This window comes from Lepeophtheirus salmonis, chromosome 2 (genome assembly GCF_016086655.4).
Source record: "Lepeophtheirus salmonis chromosome 2, UVic_Lsal_1.4, whole genome shotgun sequence".
NCBI classification, from domain to species: domain Eukaryota; kingdom Metazoa; phylum Arthropoda; class Copepoda; order Siphonostomatoida; family Caligidae; genus Lepeophtheirus; species Lepeophtheirus salmonis.
This window is the reverse complement of record NC_052132.2, coordinates 4,083,986-4,103,450: the sequence shown is the minus strand read 5'-3', so window position 1 is coordinate 4,103,450 and position 19,465 is coordinate 4,083,986. Positions and strand designations below refer to the sequence as shown.

The 19,465-nt window shown below is 28.3% G+C and overlaps 1 protein-coding gene across 2 annotated transcripts in view; it reads right to left on the bottom strand.

The window, feature by feature from the left end:
• LOC121132586 (neural cell adhesion molecule 2) overlaps window positions 1–19,465 on the bottom strand; it is a 287,177-nt gene that overhangs the window by 36,562 nt on the left and 231,150 nt on the right. For both annotated transcript variants that reach the window (XM_040728015.2, XM_040728016.2), the window contains exons 8-9: window positions 12,133–12,241; window positions 11,294–11,811 (exon numbers count right to left, since the gene is read on the bottom strand). In XM_040728015.2, the coding sequence (XP_040583949.2) occupies window positions 11,294–11,811; window positions 12,133–12,241 (627 nt within the window). The remainder of the gene's footprint in view (window positions 1–11,293; window positions 11,812–12,132; window positions 12,242–19,465) is intronic.

Genomic DNA, 19,465 nt, shown 5'->3' with positions numbered 1-19,465 from the left:
AAATTAAGAATAAGGATTGATTGCAGTTCTTTTTGTATTGCTTACTTAATACTTAATTAAGCCCTATTTAATGTATTTTTATTTCTCTTTTTTTCTTGTTAAAATACATATTGAATAGCACTTTTTAAATAAAGAGATATAATATGCATAAAGATATATATACGAATATATTTTTTGATATGCACCTATTAAAAAAAGTTATGCTATTATTTTCAAAATATATCTATGAAAAAAGTTATAAGATTGTTATAGTCTTTGCGAGATAATATTTTTTTTTAAATAGATTAGAAAAAGATTTATACCTATACATATGTATATATCTTGATAAAATTATATGTAAATTGAGATCATATGAGACTAAGTTACAGGGCTCCAAGTAAAATTTCCTACATTTCTATACCCTCATTTTTAGCAAAATATACATATTTAATGTGTTTGTTTATCAATAACGTCAATAAACAAATGGCTGAAATATTTAAAAACACCTAGCCTCACATGTAATTTCAGTACAAATGTTTATTAAAGAATTGGGCGAGGAGATTGAAAGTTTTGGAATTTTTTCTTCAATATCATAACTGTCAAGTTCGTTTCTTATCATGTCAAAAAATGCTTTGCTCTTAATTTTTATTCTGGTTATAAAGCTTAATCGACGAGTCTCTCTATATTATCGCATTCTTTTCTACTGACAAATACTCCATGTTTCCACCTATGACTTACTCTTATACAAAAGACCTGAGTATTATAGAGTTTGTTCACTCTACTTTCAGCATAGTGACTTTGTGTGTGACATTACTGACAAACGAAGGAAATTTCGAAAGTACTTGAAACATATATTAAAACAATTTTTCAAAATTTATTTGCTGCCTTTTGCTGTTCACAGATTTATAAATCTCTCTCCACTCATAAAGTGAAATTTCAAGGAAAAACTTCCAAAGCAATGTACGTTGCTAAGATATCTGGTGGAAATAAAACCACCATTCATTTACTTAGATTTATATTCAAATTGTATAAAAAACGCTTCCTAGTTAGGTCCATTCAAAACAATATAACAAAAACACTTTCTTGCATTTTACTACGTGTTAGAATTTTCTGTTTTACTAATTTAAATCAAGATCATGGTAAGAAGAATATGACCATCACTCTGTTTGATAAGAATTTCAAATTATACGGCAATCTTATACAAAACATTACAACAAAACAATAACCCGAAGAAATATTTACTGCCAATAATTAATATCGATCAAAGAAAGGGAAGAGTTGCAATGAAAAACAAAAATGGAACTTCTAATATTACCAGCTTAAAGCTTCAAAAGGTTGTCGTTTAAGAATCAGTCCAAGACTACTCGACCAAATTAATCAGCTCAAATTTAAGTTACTTTTCTATGCTTGTGTAAATATAACTTGTCTATAACCTCATAGTGAATATGAGAGACAATGCATTATGGAAGAAGAATTATCACACATTTATGACGTATTATTTACATTTATGATCTTTGCAAAATATTATTATATCATAGCTTAATGAGTACTTAAAACGTATCCATTAGAAAAATATTCTTTTTGTACATTCGAATTATATGTGCAAGTTTTAAGTTTTATTTATTACAAGCCTTAGCCTCCTAAGATCAAGTATGACATCCACAAATATGAAAAGACATAGGATAATTTTTATCTAGATTATTGTAATTTTAGTCTTATATACGAAGTAATAAGCGTTTAAGTACAATTAAATAGCTTATTTATTTCAATAATGACAAAAGATTAGGTAAAGATAAAATATCCTTACGTCGGAATAAGTGTAGGGAATTATTTTCCTTTAAAAATATAACCTATCCCTACGACATATTAAATTCCATTCGAGTTGCAGCACTACTAAGGTAGATTTTCGGAGTCGTTATATGTATGTAAAATATATTTTTTATCGCTTGTCTGGGGGAAAAAGTAATTTCGTATTTCCCATCCCTTTTTTGAAACTAAATATATCTCATTATTATTGACCACATTGGATCATACGATACAATGTTGTGAAGGTGTTAGTGAATAATAAAAGCGCTTTTTGAACTGTAATGTGCTTGGATCGTTGGGCCGTAAATTATGGTGTGTCAAGTATAGAGGTATCAAAGGAAGAATTTCCCCACATTTTACATTTTTACTACCTGCAAGGAAAAAACGCCTCGAAAGCGAACAAGAAAATTGCAATTTAGACAGGGCCAATATTATTTCGTTTCTTGTTGCACAGCAGGCTTTCGAGCAATTCCTCCCCCCCGCTCAATTCTGCCCTGTACTATAAACAACTGGACCTTTTGAAGCTAAAAAAGCGTCCAGCATGTGTGAGTAAGAGAGAACAAAATGTCATCAAAAGAACGCAAGGCCTCGCCCATCTTTGATGACGAGCCAGAAACTCTGGAAGTTCGGATAGGAAGTTATTATGTATCCACCCTTGAGTCCGTACCTGGCACCAAGTAACTAGCTCCTATTCCTGAATATGGCCAACACCTTTGGGGGTACAAAGAGGCTCCATAGAGGCTTTTGAAAATTTGTAGTCCGAGTTTTTGCCAATAGGGACAAGCTCTTTTACGATAAGGCCATTATGAAGTTGGTTTCTCGTTGGCAACAAGTGTCGAACAGAATGGGGCATACTTGGCTTAAGCTGTATAATTTTATCACTTCTTATAAAGCATTAAAATAAAACGAAAAATACGAAATTACTTTTCCCAAACCTAAAATATTTGACAAAAAGACTCTTTGCCACACAATAATGAGTATATTTGATATCTTTCTATAGATAAAAAGAGGGAAATAAAAAGGTTGAACGTACACTAGAAATAAAACTTTGTTAATATTAGCTGCCTGTTAAATAATTTTTGGTAAAGAATATGAATTTCTGCTATAAAGAAGAAAACCTTCTAAATTTAAAATAGTTTAGTGCGGGAAATCTATTATAATTGTAAAAAAAATCATTTATGTTTATTTTATGATGCATTTTTAATCTTTAAGCCTTAAAGTTTTGAAATTTTACGATTTTTTTAAAGAAATATACGTGATTTGATTTTAACATCTGTTTACCACACGTAGCTTTTTAGTAAAATTAAAAAAAAAAAATAGTGAATAATATTGCTATTATTTATATTTTTTTTTTAGTACTTAGTATTTATCTGTCTTTCAGAGCCATTAAAACGAAATGTAGCCTTCGGCATATCTGTCTGTTTGTTAGTGTATCACAGGTAAATGATATGACCAAATATATACCAAAATTTGCAAGTTTGTATATTTTTTACTTTGATAACAAAAAAGTCATTATTTTGATGACTTTAGAATGCATTCATTACCTCTTAGTTTTTACAAAAAAATTATAAATATATTTATATTATAAAATAAATAAAAGTTTATGTGTAGTAATAAAAAAATTACCCCAGAGCACCTTTGAGGTACATTGTATAAATTTCCCCGTACGTCATACTTCTTCCTTTTATCTCGACAATGGATACCGTGTAAGAAAATAATTAAAACACAACAGGCATGATAGTCGTTTACTTATATTTGATTGTTAACAAAGCAACAGAAAGTGGCCCATTCAGCTGGAAAAATAATACAACTCCTTGAAAGATAGTATTATGTAAAATAAAATGTAGGTGAATGTTACTCAAATCGACGGCGCAGTAAAAATTCTTCGCAGTTTGCCCCATTGTTTTTCCCCAACAAGCTATAAACTTTCCCACATCCTCGTAAATAATAAATATTTTTCGTTTTGTTATTGATCTATTATAATTTTTACTAATAAGGAAATGACTTTGCTGAGTGAAGCGGCACGAAGCAAATAATATATTACGAGAGGGATTTCGACATTTTCCATATGTTTGGATAGTTAAGTGTCATGATGTGGAAAAAGTTGTGAGTTTGTCTCTTTTGTATAACTCTTTGGGAGGGAAGAGAGGTACTTGGTGTCGATCCATGAACTTAGGGATAAGACCAAGATACCTGAAAAATTTGTAGTTCCTTACACAATGAGATGATATCTTCTCCAATCTTATCCCTCAGTTCAAGGATATACTTCCAACCCCTAATTTTCATTAACCCACCAACTCACAATCTCTTTCCACATAATGAGACCTTTCATCTACTTTTTTGATCTTCCAAAGTGATAATTAACTAAATATCTCAAAAAGTCGTTATCACTCTCGTGCTCTAAAATGTGCATTCTTCGTGTGCATCTCTTAACTTAGTGAAGTTATTTCGTAATTATTGAAAGGTTTCAATAATTGTATTTCATCTGCTCGCTTATGCAGTCTTCGATTTCGAGACTTGTGTCCATTGATTCCTGAATGTATTTGCAAAGTGGTTGGGGAATTTTATATTAATGACTTCATCAGGGGAGTACATATATTTTCTTCTTTTCTGCTGAAGATGGTTTTATTTTCAACAAAAGAAGAACATCTTTTATATCAACACTAAAAACACATTAGACTATCATAAGATAATGTTTTTGTTTTTTTAAAAATACAAAATTTGACAAAGAGATTTTTTCAACATTTTCTTTTTAATTTTAGAGTTAAAATTTTTGAGAATTTACAAAATTTTAACGAATACTCATACTTTTTGAAATAATTTTAGAGTTATTTTTTGAGGTAATATATATTTCAATACTTACTATTTTTTTTATAAAAATAAACAAAGAGATTTTTTTTCTATTACATTGATAATTTTTTGAACAAGACGAATATTTTTATTGTGATAACTATATAAGTTCACCAAAAGTTTGGAAGGGGGAATGGTCTCTTGGTCCTTATGGATCCTGTGCCACTATGTGAGGAAAACTTATAGAGTCTACCTCCCGTCCCCTCCCCAATTTAGTAGCAGTATAGTGAGCAACCCTAGTAATATTAATGGGAATAATAATTTGAATTGGTTCAAGATTTATTTTTAAGCAAGGGCATTAAATATTCAATGACTATAATAAAAGTTGTTTTTTTGCATACATAGTGAAATATTTTTTTTTTACTTCATGTTTGAATAAATGTGTTGTATTGTAATATAAGAGATATACAAATATTTATTTTGTTGTTGTATAAAACTATACTCAAAAACTTTGTTATGGGAAAAAATATCGCTATTTTCATAGCAGTCTTCAATTACAATAAGAAAAAAATTATTTGCACAAAAATGTTCCAAAATATTTAACATTTTTCCCAACAGAATGTAAAATATATAATATGTAATAATAATTAACAATTAAACCATAATTTACGCTTAAAAAATGCACATATAAATAAACAACATTATATTGATATTCGTTGGAACTCATAAATTAATACTGCAGCAATCAATATAAATAAATAATAGTGCAAAAGATCGGGTTTCTCTGCTTTTTTTTAACACAAGGAAAACATATTTTATGTTAACACAATAAATCAAATATTGAACAATATGCTTTGACTATTTGCAAATAAAACCCCACCCAAAAAAATTAAGAATACATTGATTCTATATAATGACTTTAGCCCTTCGTTAGTGAACTGTATTTTTTTATCCCAAATTTTATCATATTGCTTCAAATCTGTTTAAAATCCATCTTATTGCCTGAAATTTTAATATGTTTCTAACACTAATTAAATGCAACTTTTTGGTGTTTTGAAAATGTATTTTCATGGAATTATTCGTAAATTCTGCCATTTAAAAAAAGTTTCGCTGAATTTTATTAATTTGTGTGCTTTTAAGTTGTTCTTTACATGTTTTCTTTTATTTAATTTAAGGTATACGCGTTTTATATATTTTCAGCTATATATCACACTACAACTTATTGAAATTAGTAAGTACATTTTTGGTACTTAAAATTCGTTATTATTATTTTATAGAAGTTTTATCTGATATGAAATTATATTGTTTTCACTATATTAATCACGAATTATATCTTGTTGATGCTCAAATGTAATGATGTATAATTTTCTCTTTATCTTAAACTCAAAGAAATATTTTATAATTTTAATAATTTTTTCGATTGCAAAATGAATGAAATAATTATATGACTTAATTTTTAGTCACTAACTACCTAGCAAAAGGATGTTCACTAGTAGTGGGTTAAAAATACATTTTAAATTGATATTATATTGGGAAATAATCTACCTATAAGTAAACGTAAATATGGAACATATTTCTGAAAAGTTACATTAAATAAATACACAGAATGGGCTTATAACTAAGTAAGTAAAAAAAATCACTGAAATCCCCCAAAAACTATCATTAATCTTTTTTTTTATCTCCCTCCTTTTTTGATAGGTATTATTACATATGATCTGGAGCCTTTTATTCATTTTAGTGATGAATTCTAAATAAGAGAAGGGATTGTAGATTCGCAAGGGATTGCAAAATGCACATCTTTTGAAGTAATTGAAGAGCGAGAATAAAATAAAATAAATTGTTACCATGTCGGATAAAAATAAGTAATACTGGCAAAAAATCACTCTAGTTGTGTTAAAAAATTGATGGTATGTTAACCTAGTTTTCAATCTATAAAAATAAAATCTTTTTTTTTTATAGTTGCCACTTATATATAAGCAGGTGTAGTAGGTATTTGTACAGCGTTGGCCTGCAAAATGTAGAGTGTAAATGAATGTTAATTTTCTAATTAAGGTTTCTAAGGAAGATTAAGTAATTATTTTTGATATTCTGTATGAGCCATTCTTTGAGCATATACAATATTTAATAAATATTTTGTCATCTTGTTTTCATGAGTGAGTAAAAAGCCAAAAGGTAGCACATCTCAAATCTCCTTAATATGGAATTTGAGTCGGCGATGACTATGGACATTGTGAAGTTTTCCAAGAGCCTGGTTTTGTAAGTAGTCATGATGGAAAATGATGAAGAAGACTATCCAGGAAAACACAAAGTGGAGGGCACAAATAAATACTATATTATAATTATATATATTTGAGCCTGCTGTGCATTACTGTGTGGGGCAATTTGAAGAAGGAAACCACCAAAAATCAACACCCAATATGGACTCACTGAAGGTAGCCATAGTGGCTGCGTGGGAAAACTTGTCTGATGAGTTTGTTATAAACTCCTGTAAGAACGTGTAATGGCTATGATTCATGCTGAAGGTGCTTATATTGAGTTAACGAGTTTACAAAGGCTATGTTTTCAAGTTTTGTAGAATATATTTTTTTTTTGTAATTTGGAAAATATGAAATATTTGATATTCCTAAATAATTGACAATTTCTGAAGCAACCTCTAAAAGACAAGTTTTACTGCCCAACCTCATACATACAAACTAATTTTATGTTTTAGTAATGTTAGAAAGGATATCTTGATTTTATTTATAGTAGTAAGTCGTATGCCTTTCAGTATGTAAAAAATATCAGGGTTACTGTTGCAATTTGAATCATGTTTCTGACTTCACCAGAAACTTGCATTTAAAAATGTCCCACAATCCATTTGCATTGCTTTCCTTCTTTCATTTGTACGCACACTCAATGATACAATTTATACTTAGATCCTCTCTCCTCATGAATAATATATTAATGGTAACAGCTTTAGAAAATTAAAAATATATACATATTTCTTATAGTGGCAAAATTTATTTAACCAGCTTATCAAGAACGAAGTTAAGCATTAACTTGTCAAATTGTAGGGTGATCAGAGTTCAGCAGAGACTTCCACATATAAATTCGCAATAAATTCATAGTATTACTCTAAATCATATATATATAAGTATACTCATTCTCATACAATCATTATGTGAATAATTCTTAAAAATTTAATGCTTTTTATTTTTCTTTTATATTAAGTAGAAGAGTTCTAAAGTAATTTAATTTCTTAATGTCTCGGGCAATGTCGGGGAAACTTACTCTACTGTATTCTATTAAAATAGGGAATAAATAAAAACAAATATCAATGGGTGAGCAATGGGCTTTTATTTATTGCTATATCAACCTCGAGCGATTTATGCTTCAATAACATTAAAATAAAATTGTAGCTCCACATGACCATATTGATGTTTATATTATTTCCTTGAAAAACAAAGCAAAACAATAATTAATCATGCTTCAAATGAATTTTACTTCATTTTAGAAGTAAATAACATAAGGTCAAACATAGAGTATTCCACACTCATCCATAAATACAATAAGTGTGTTCAAAGAATATACAATTTTTTGATCAATAATTGGAAAGTATATTCATTTTTATTGTACCCATCATCAAAAGTTTAAATTTTGATAACTTATGTACCTATATTAAGGGTTATATATCTTAAATCTTTTGAGAGAGCGAGTATTGTTGTTTTTTGGCATCATACACACTATTTTTTTTTATTTTTTAAAACTGTTATTATCATTTTTTCATTCTTCCAGAGAGTTGAAAACAAATGTGTTTGCTTATAAGTTATAAGTCTAAGTCCTTGTTGGATTCCGAGTAGACTTTATACCATGTTCATTTTTGGTTTATTTTTTTACTTAGCAAAAATGTTTACAATTTATAAGTCTACCAGTGTAATTATGCCTATCAATGATTGATTTAGGATATTTGTAATTAGCTCAATAATTGTATACTTCTGAAAATATTACTTTTAAATATTATTTGCGGAAATACCCGAACTTGTTTGGATTTGAAAAGCTTATTTTAAGCCTTTGACAAAATGAACTACTTAAATAAAAGCTTTTTGTCCCAATTAGGTTTTATCATTTACAGCCTTAAAAATCACGTTTTTAGTGTATAATCTCGATTCAGAGTCATATTTCGAAATTAAATAATTATATATATGGAAATTAAAGTTTTCAAATACTTCATAAAAAACATTTCAGTATTCGAGAACTAAAATATTTATATAGTTATCTTGAATACAGTTTCTACAAGATGAGTCTAACCAAACAGAAATGAATAAAATATAGGCTCTTTTTGGAAACTAATATTTTTTGGCTAATTTTTCCTTAAATTTACATTTATATATTTATTTTATTTCAAAGTATGGCTCTGAATGGAAATTTTACTATAAAAAAAAGAAAAAAAAGAGATTAATGATTATTTTTTTAATATAATTGAAATTTTAAATATCATACTAATGTTCTATGGCTAAATAAAAATACTAAAGGTGAAAAAAATGCTGTTGTTGTATAGTTTTATGTATTTATGTTTTTTTTTCCTTAATTTAATAAGAAACTTGGTTTTTTCGTAAACGTAAGAAAACACATATGTAAATATGACTATTTTAAGGATTTATTAGAAAAATTGCTAAATTTAATTTGACTGGATTATCAAAGATGCAGTTAAATATTCATAAGACAAATTTAAGACGGATCGTTTCACCTCTGTTTGCTAGTTTATCCAGAACAACGAAACTTTGATACATAACACATGGAATGAAAAATTCAGGGGCTAGAATACAAGTTTTTTTTCGTTCAAAATAGGTTTTTTTTTCAAAATCATTATTACTATTTTTTGATTCACATTGCGAAGCAGAGTTCCCATTTCACTTTTCAAGCAATTTCTCAGCTTGAACCGTACTTTTTCCTTCAAGAAGCAGTGTAAAATTAAAGACAAAATTGTTTTTGATCCTTTTTGGTTTAAGAATAACAAACGTAGCCTCACACAACGCGCAATAAAGCACAAACTAAAGAACAGATTATCATGGAATTTTGACAGCTGCCTTTTGTAGATTCTTACACACTTAAAATAGGTTAATCATAAAAAAATGTGTCATCCATGTGTTAAGCCCGGACTTTTTTCCCATTGTGTTACAATATACACGATCTTGATTAGTAAATCGAGATTGAGTTTGATTTAACGGTTCTCATTTATCATTAGTGTTTCTTATCCTACTATTATACAGAAATAAACCAATCAGGTATTAATATATTTTACAAAGGTTTTAATTTTGTAAATTATATTTTGCCATTTAGATAATATAAGTTATTTGCATCATCAAAAAAAATTCATGCTTGTCTTTTGAATAATGGAGCCTCAAATTATGAATTCAACAATATATATCAACATATCCCTACTATATTACAAAAACAATGTTTGGAGGGTACAATAAAGGATCCGTTGGTAAAAAAGTAAAAATAAATTTTATATATTCGAGTATATACTTACATATATTAGTCACTGGAGACTACAAAATATTTTTATATATAGTAAAAAAAGCAGAAAGAAAATGAAAAAAAAAAATTCCAAATAGAATCATCTCCTTTATTTATATCTCAAATTTTATTCTTCTATTATATTTTATTTTAAGATGATTTTTCTCATGTTCTCATCAGGTTGTTGATAGTGTTTTATTGTTATCCTATTTGAAAAGAGAAGAGTGGAACCACGAGGTATTATCACTTCTCTGTCAATCTTTGGAGATGTATTACTTAAGTTTTTCGAGACAATAGAAACATAGGCGTTCCATCATTTTAATTGACAATAACTTTTTTTTCAATAATTCAAAAATATTTTATTTTTATTTTGAATTGATCATCTGTGTATATTTTATTATTGTATTAATCTTTTGTCATAGAATATATTTTTTAATCTGATAAAAGTTTTCTTAATTTTATACAATTGGTATGATTGAGTTCAATTATTAATAATGAGACTGTTATTTCTTATTTCTTTAGAAGTTGTATACCATTTTTATATTGGATTATATCCATTTAATCGATTGTAATTTTTTTTTCCATATTTTTTTAAGCAGTGGGACTTGGGTTAAGGGTCAAAATACGTTACTGAGCTTTTTAATTATTCTTTATTTTTATTTGTATTTTAAAACTTATGATATTAGTAATATCATATTAATAATTTCAAACTAGCGAAATGTCATCAAAAGCAATAAGTTCTTTGCATTGCTTGACAAAATTGTAGTTAAAACAGAAAAAGAGGAATTTTGTGAAGAATTTGATAGAAAAAATATGGAAGATTAACTTTTTCCAGACGCAATAGAAGTATGCAATCAACTTCAAGTACCGGAAGCAGCCATTCATGTGGAGTGTATTATTTATAAAAATGAACATTCAAAATGTACTCTAGAATACGTGACTAGACAAAAATTTGTTAAACAAAAAAAATGACACTTGAAGGCTCCAGTTTTGCTTGATCTTCCTGAAGATCAAAACCAAGATTTTGAATCGTTAAAAATTCCTTTTAAAACTTATTTATACTTTCAAATGAGCAAAAATACAAAAACTTGCTTGAAAATATAATTGGTGAACTTATGCTACTCAAAGGGCTAACGAATATATAAATACCATTGAAGATAAGATGAATTACTTATTAATGGTCCTAACATTAAATTTAATTATAATATCTCTTTCTTACCATTGGAAGGCGTAGGCTCAATTGGAGGTATGAGTTTCTCTGGTAATTTCAATGTGTATACTCGGATCGTTGTGGGTACACCCATTCCCTTTACGTTGTGCCCTAGTAGGGACCCAATAAAATTACTTCCTGGTTCAAGACCTGTCACTGTAAAATGTGGAGTTGGAGAAGAGAGATTTGCAACTAAAGTTCTTGACTGATCCTCCCCAACTTTGTATACAGCGAGCGTAAAGTGTTGAGGAAGCCCCCCGTTGAACCCGGGTGAGCAATTCACTCCAAAAGAGTCTGTAGATTCATTTACTATGGAACAGTTCTGCACTGCTTCTGGTTTCCCTGCTGCTATGATATGGAATACACATGGAGCGTTTTGCTCTCCCACGGAGTTGGAGCTCCAACACATGAGTGTTCCATATTCTAATGTACGGGTTGGAGTGAACACCAGCACGCTTCTAAACCCGGAGGAATTGATAAATCGCTCTTCAACTTGTTTTGCCTCAGCAGAGTTATTGAATGTCCATCTACAAAATGGGAGAAATGTTAGTCAAGAAAATTGGATTCGAAAATGATTATTCTTTTTCTATATTTATCTTCGATAAATATCACAATATCACTTATGATGTTTCTATTGAGGTATAAGTGACAATTATTATTTTAGACCAATGTTTAATGATTGTATTAATGGAATCGTTAAAGAAAGAAAATAAAAAGTAAATATTGTGATAAATAATAAAAGTACAACTAAAATTGTGCTACGTAAAAAAATATGACCCAATAGTTATGTTGTCTAAGAAACATAATTTTCATATGATCTATTTAGATTTTTATTTAGAAATACGTACCTAAAGTCTACATCTGGGGGATTTGCTTCAACATTACAAGCAATATGCGCAGTTTCCATTTTTGCTACTCCATATACTTTGGCTTCTTGTGGCTTACAAACTGGAGGAACTAAAATAAATAAAATCATAGATAATAATTAGAAAATTAAATGAATATTTCCAGATGGTCAAAATTGAACTTTAATACGGCTTTTGTAAAAATAAAGACCTTTACAAAATAGTAACACATAGATGTACATATAAAAGTAAAAATTTAACATTATTTTTATGACGCGGGTACTTAACTGGGTAAAAAATATACCCTCAAAAATTAAACTTATTTAATGACATAAAACACAGTTGAACAACTATAATAAATAGGTAATTTAAGTTTTGTATCACTTTATTTGCTCGCCTTAGTTCTGATATTGAAAAAAAAGAAGAATTTAAAACGGGAAAAAAGGAATTACTTCTAAGTAAAAAGTTAAATAAATCTATTAAACCTCAATAGAAATAACTAAATTTACAATAAATACTAAACAAGGCATTTGCAAAATATATAATTTGACTAAATATTTCCGGAGCATTTTGAAAGGTATTGCGATAAAATGTCGATTGAAAGGAATAGGAAGCATTTAAAAAAAATTCGGGTTCTATAATCAGAGGTTAAAAAATATGAAATTTGAATATAATACTCATTGTAAAATTTATACTTAATCATAATTTTTTATTTACCAAAGCTGTCATAATTATTTTTAAGAATAAAAGTGAAAATAAGTGTATAATAATCAATATTTCGTGACAGACGAAGAGTAACTCTAAAGATTTGTTTTGGAGTCATAAGTGTAAGTTCTTGTTGACCTCGAAATAGAATTGAGGATCGACGTTGAGTTAATCCTGCCTATGTCATTGATAGATACACAGGGGATTATGTGTATTTTTTCTTCATCCCATAGCTTCTAGCAGCTAATTTAATGAAACGTCATGACATGATGCTTTTCTCCCAACATTTTTTGAATTGTCAGTGTGCCCATGTTAATTTTCGATTGTTTTAAGACAAAAAATAATACTAGAATCTCTGTGTGCAGGGCTGATCTTATTTAGTAGTACACATTTTATTTTTTTCAGTTTTCAAGAGTAAAATTCAAACAAGAGATTCCATTTTGGACATTTATTTTACAAAATTATCTGAAGGTAGTGCTAAGCACAACTTTTATTAACAATGTGATCCCTCAGATCCAATAACTTCCTAACTACAAAAACTATCTCCCTTGCAGACCTTGTCTCGAGCTTGGTGCACTCCTTCTTGATGGGAGCCTCCAAGTACTGGGAACTCCTGTGATGAGTAGCATACACACCTCTCTCTCCAGACGTGTCTAGATAGAGTAGTCTTAGGGGTTCTTGTCTGGAGAGGAGGGCGGCCACATGTTGAGATACCATAAGTCAGTAAAGTTTTATCTCATGAAAGTCTGGGTATTAGCATCACCATGACACGATACAAAAGTTTGATCTAAGCATCTGTATTGAGCTACTCTTCAGTCCACAAAAATGGGATGGCTGACTTCACAACGCCCAAGACTATTGTTCCACCTGATTTTTTTGTTCTGAAGACATGTATAACTGAAGATGAGAAAATACCTGGCTGTTTGGTTTTGATGCAGTTGCTGTTCTGCTTATTCAAATTAGCATCAAATGTGAAAATTTTTTCATCAGAAATGGGCAAAACTGTGCCCGAATGTTTTTTGTCCTTGAGAAAATCTACAAACTTCTTTGCTTTTTTCAAACTTTTCAGCCTGTTCTGTTTAGACATAAAATGTCTAGTTGTCCTCCTCCGTGATTTTGTATCAATATCAATCCGGATTGAAAAAAATAAAATGTGTACCACTAAATGAGATCAACCCTGTATTTTATCCCTATTGGCTAAGGGAGGGTAAAACCGTCTCATATTATTTAAGTGTGAAACATAATTCATTATTTCGACCTCATGTAACGCTAAATACTTATTATGCGTTCCAAAGCTATTATATATTTGAATTTATTATACATTATTACAAGAAAAAAGTTATTGAAGGACCATAGCAAATAGAAAAAAGAGGAAAAACAAACAAACAAGATTTTATCAAATAAGCTTTCTAGATGAAATTTTGAGAAAGCAACTATTATTACATATTCATATATATATAATCAAATCAAATTAGGTTAATTATTTTCTTTATAGAAGAACATTATATTCATTCTAAATTATTTGAAAATACACCTCGAAGAATACTTAACTTAAATAAGTTAGTCATTAATAATGTTTTCTACAAAAAACAAAATGTAACTCTTTCAATCATGAATAAAAATGGCTTTCAAATTAGAAAATAAATACTCATTTTATATCCACCAGAAAAAGGGAAAATTTAGCATGAGGATAACTAATAATCCTGACCTTTTCAGCAAAAATATAATTTAGAATTAAACATTAAAAGATTGAATATCTTTTTTTTTTTTAAATAAAATATAAATGTACATGAAAAACTATTTTTTTAATAAAACCATTATTTGATAGCATGAAATGTAAAATACTGTTTCATAACCAACGTATATGTAATTTTTTCCTCATATTTTATTTTATTATAACTTTTAATCCATCTAAATGTTTTCAATGTACCTTTTTTAGATTATGAAATTTATTTTTTTGCAAATAAAAAAAAATAAAATGGAAATTCAATTGATTTAAAACATTATTTAGTTTTACTTTTAAGGAAAAAAATCTCTTCATATATATATACATTTCTAGGGGAACTGAATAGCTTTCTCTTTTGTTAGTATTTGACAGCAAAAATATGGCATAATGCGTCATTTTATCTCTGCTCACATGACAAATATTCATAACAAATATGTTGAGGATGTTTAGAAAAAAGTTGTAAGTAATTGATTCACATTTTTTTAATGACTGTACTGTTTATGTCAAGTAAAACATGAAAGTCATATCCTTCTTATTTTTAGTTGGCTGAGCTTTTCACTTTTTCGCATATTACTCATCTTGTGGAAATAATATTGAGATTGGCCTGGATTAGTTACAAAATTCAAGAGAATATGCAACTTCTTGCACCAATTTCGAAAGATAGTTAATGTTAATATATTCCCTTTATTGATTATAATATTGACAATTTTTTGAGTTTTAAAAGAAAATTAATAAGAATAAAAAAAAAAATTATTCTGAACCTGAACAACCAGAAAATACTTTATAATTCAGATTAGATGCACTACATAGCTATCTTTTTAAGATAAACAAAACTTTAGTGTATTTTTTTTTCTCAACAGTTTTCATTTATTTTAAAAATTTGACTATTTTAGAAATTTTGAGTTTATACTGATAATAATCAACTTACATACTTCCTTAAGAATTCATACTCTGTCGATTATTGTTTTGATAAAACTAAATATGTATAATGACTTATAACTATTCTCTTAATGCAACAAGAAAAATACATAACGCTAGGTACCATGTTTTTTTTAAAATTTTTCCTTTGTCTTTTGACAGTCGAGGTTAAGATAGGATAAAAATGCCCTTCCTGCTCACAGCCCACAAAGAGCCGTTGTTAATATAATCCTAATAAGTGGCAATTTTTTGAAAGTTAAAGAAAATTGCAAGAAATCGAAGAAAACCAACTTACTCCCTTTGTTAATTTGTAAAAAAAAAATACTTCAGTCACAAGGTTAATCAAAATAACTAAACTCCATTAACATATATTTGTGGTTCAGTCCCGTAACAAGTTCATCTTTTTTTTAAAACCATATCAATTTCTTGGAGAACAAAATTATAAATATAACATTTATTTTTGTAAAATACCATCGCCTAAGATAAAATGAAATATACATATATAGTAGCCCTGATTCCTGAAAGACAGCTGTCGATATTTTAATCTTTGTAGTGGAGTCCTTAATCATCATCAATCTACTGTGAGAGAAGAATCATGAGGAACAGTGAATGGATTAATCCATTGCGAAGGCTAAATATTTAAACAATCCACGAATCCCTTTAGCTCAATCCAGTTAAAGTCATCATAATCATGTACTCACATCTATGAAGGATTCCCTAACGTTTATGAACTGCCTTCCTAGTTCTTGCCTAATCTAATTCGTCTACTTGAGATGTTAAAAACTCCTTTTTTTCAAATTCAAAACCAACTGTTTATCTTTTTTAGTACTCTAATTCTAGTCTAAGCTCATTGAATGTATTTCTCTTTCCTAATAACTAAGTTTTTAATTTAGAACAAGATATTGCGTCTGCGCAAAAGAAAAGTAAAAATTGAAAAACATGATATATCGAGTAAAATCCCTTAAATGGTTAAATCGTTAAAAAAAAAACTAAAAAAAAACAACAACTTATGATTCATTATAAGCTGTATACCACGTACATTTTTAAATATTTATATATACAATGTACATATCAGGTAGTAAAATCTTATTGTTTAAAGTGGAGTTGGCAAAGTGGAAGAATCAGAAGAGCACGCTTCATTGAACTAAAAGGTATCTATGAACATAGGTATATTTCATAGGAAACATTTCTCTAAGGCATTACCTTATTTATATATTTTTATAGAGAAGCTGCATCATTTTTTATTATTATAAATTTTTTCTTCTCTGTTGATAAGAGTTTAAAAAATTCCTCACGTTTCTTTGTTTTTTTAATTTTTCTTTCTTCTTGGTTTCTTTGGATATGCATTCATCAAAATATGAGTAAGAAAGTATCATATGTATCAAAAAATAGCCGCTCCTTCTTGACTCAGGCGTGTTTGCAAAATTTCGTTATTTTAAATAAATAAAAATTGATTAAATTGTTTCTCTATCTACCTAGGAATACAACAATTAATCATGGACTCCTTAGAAAAATAAATATATAAGGAAGATAAGGGGATTTTAATTGGCACTTTGGTATAGTAAGACAGTTCTAGTAACATTGAAATCTTCAGTCTGCTTCTAAAAACATCAGTAATGGATATCAATAGATATATGGTGATACATTGAGATACGAGTGGCCCAACATACTAGTTATTTTGTAGATACGAGCTGATTGTGAGTGAAAATAAAACCGATCTACATTTTCTTGGATCTGGTCAGTTCTAATATTTAGAGATAAATATTGTCGTAAATTTCGGCTACCCAATCCGAAATCAAAATGAGACGTAATTTTAACAATTTTTAATAACTATAAAATAATAATTCGATAATTGGGAGAATTACCAAACTTCTAACTAATTTTTGGCATTTTCTTTTAATTTTTGGAGGCAAGATTGATTCATACAAAAAAGGTGGGAAACTCTCGATTGTCACTCTCAGATTTTTTGTAGGTCAAATTATTACTGTTTGTTTTTTTATTTCTAAGTATAAAGGATATAATTTCAACTTTAACTAAATGAAAGTAGTTGATTGACTATGTAATAAACTATAAAAGTCTATCCTGAGGAGAATATCATTTCTACTATTATAATTGTGAAATATTGTATCAATAAGAAAAAAATGAATATGACTTTCTTTTATACCGTTTTTTTGTCAAATTTTGTCTTTCTAAATAACTCCCTATATTCTTACTCTACCGGGTGGTCTATTAAAATATAAAAACATATTAATTCAATAATATGTTAAGGTTCAGTGATTGAAATTATTTTATATCTTGTTATATTAAAGCATAAACAATATATTAGAAAAGGAAAAAAATTTAGCAGATCCACAATTCGATAAAATGACACTTGAACGTGATCGACGAATTTCAATTCGTGCACTCCAAGCAGTTGGTCGTCTCCTGGAGCATCTTCTACGCAGTCAGCATGTAAGAAACATTGTAAAGGAATAAAGGTTATGTCCAAAAAGCCTAATTGGACCTACAGGACTTAAAGAAAACAGCCAACACCAATTTGCTCAAGTCTATGAGTGCCAATGTAAGAAATCTCTGGGTTTCAAGCCAAACTGTCCGGAAAGCTATCAAAAAAGTGGATGGAGAGAGCCTTGTGAGGGTGGAGAGGCCACTTTTGTCGCCAACAATGAAAGTAACCCATCTCCTTTGTTGCAAGACTCTTTTTTGACACTTTTAGTCCCTTAAATACCAACTTTCTTGACTACACAGTGGATGAAACGATTTCTGGCTTCCCCTAGAAGCCATCATTTCTTTTAAGGGCTACTAAATTAATAATTAAGAGAGCACAAGCCCATATCTATTTATACTTTAATTTTGTTAAAATTCTATGCTTAATTAATATCTTGTTTAATTTAAATTGATCAGATCTTAATGGACCACTCTGTTGATATAACTTCTCTCTATAATGAGCTTTTAAGTAAGATTCTATAAGCAGTCAACAATAACGAATAACGATGGAAACTCCAAAATTTTATTTTTGTTTTTATAATTAATGGAATTTTATTATTAAAACATAATCATTTTAAGGCATTGTAAGTTTCTTGAGCCATTTCCACTGCCACAGTTTAAAAAAAGTATAATTATTAACACCTGTTATTTTATTTATGTTCAGAAAGCATCCTGGAAGATAATATTATTCAAAATAAGCAACTTTTTCAGAAAAGAAAAATATGGAAAATAAGAAAATTATATTGTATATTATGCCTTTATCTTTATTATTTGTCACAACCTTTCATCCGAAAAGATTAATCATAAAAATTGCTATTTAATCTTAAGTTCTTTTAGACTATCAATGTCATATGAAATCTACACAATTTTTGAAATGAATTACATACATTTAAATCCAACATAGTATTTTATTAAATACTGTATTATAGTATTACTAAGGAATATTTTGATAAAAACATAGCTTTATATATGCGTTGTACATGATATGCAAAATTTGATTATAGAAATAATTTGAATTTATTATAATTTACTACTTCGTTTATTTATCAAAAAGAATAAATTATGAAATAACAATGACGAAATAATCGACAGCTGAAAGCAAAATACACGGGGTATTTTTTTGTTAATAGCGTAACACCGTGTTATGTAGTTGAGATTAAAAATAATGACAGAGCCATAGAAATTGAAATTTACATAGGTTTTATGATGGATGAAAAATCAAATGTTAAACGATTAATCAAATTTTGACAATTTTACAAATTGGTGGAATAAAATATTATACATATAATTTATTAAATTTTTAATATGTTTATATCGATTTTTAGATACATATATATGCATGTATATGCAGTGCTTTCCCATAAAAAAGAGTTTTTGGAAAAAATTTAACATCAAAGTCAGAGATGAGCCATTTTTTTCTTTAAAATAATCTTATACCTATTGTGTTTTACTTTTGAATATTCTTTGATTTAATTATTATTTATTTTAACAAGTATGAACAAT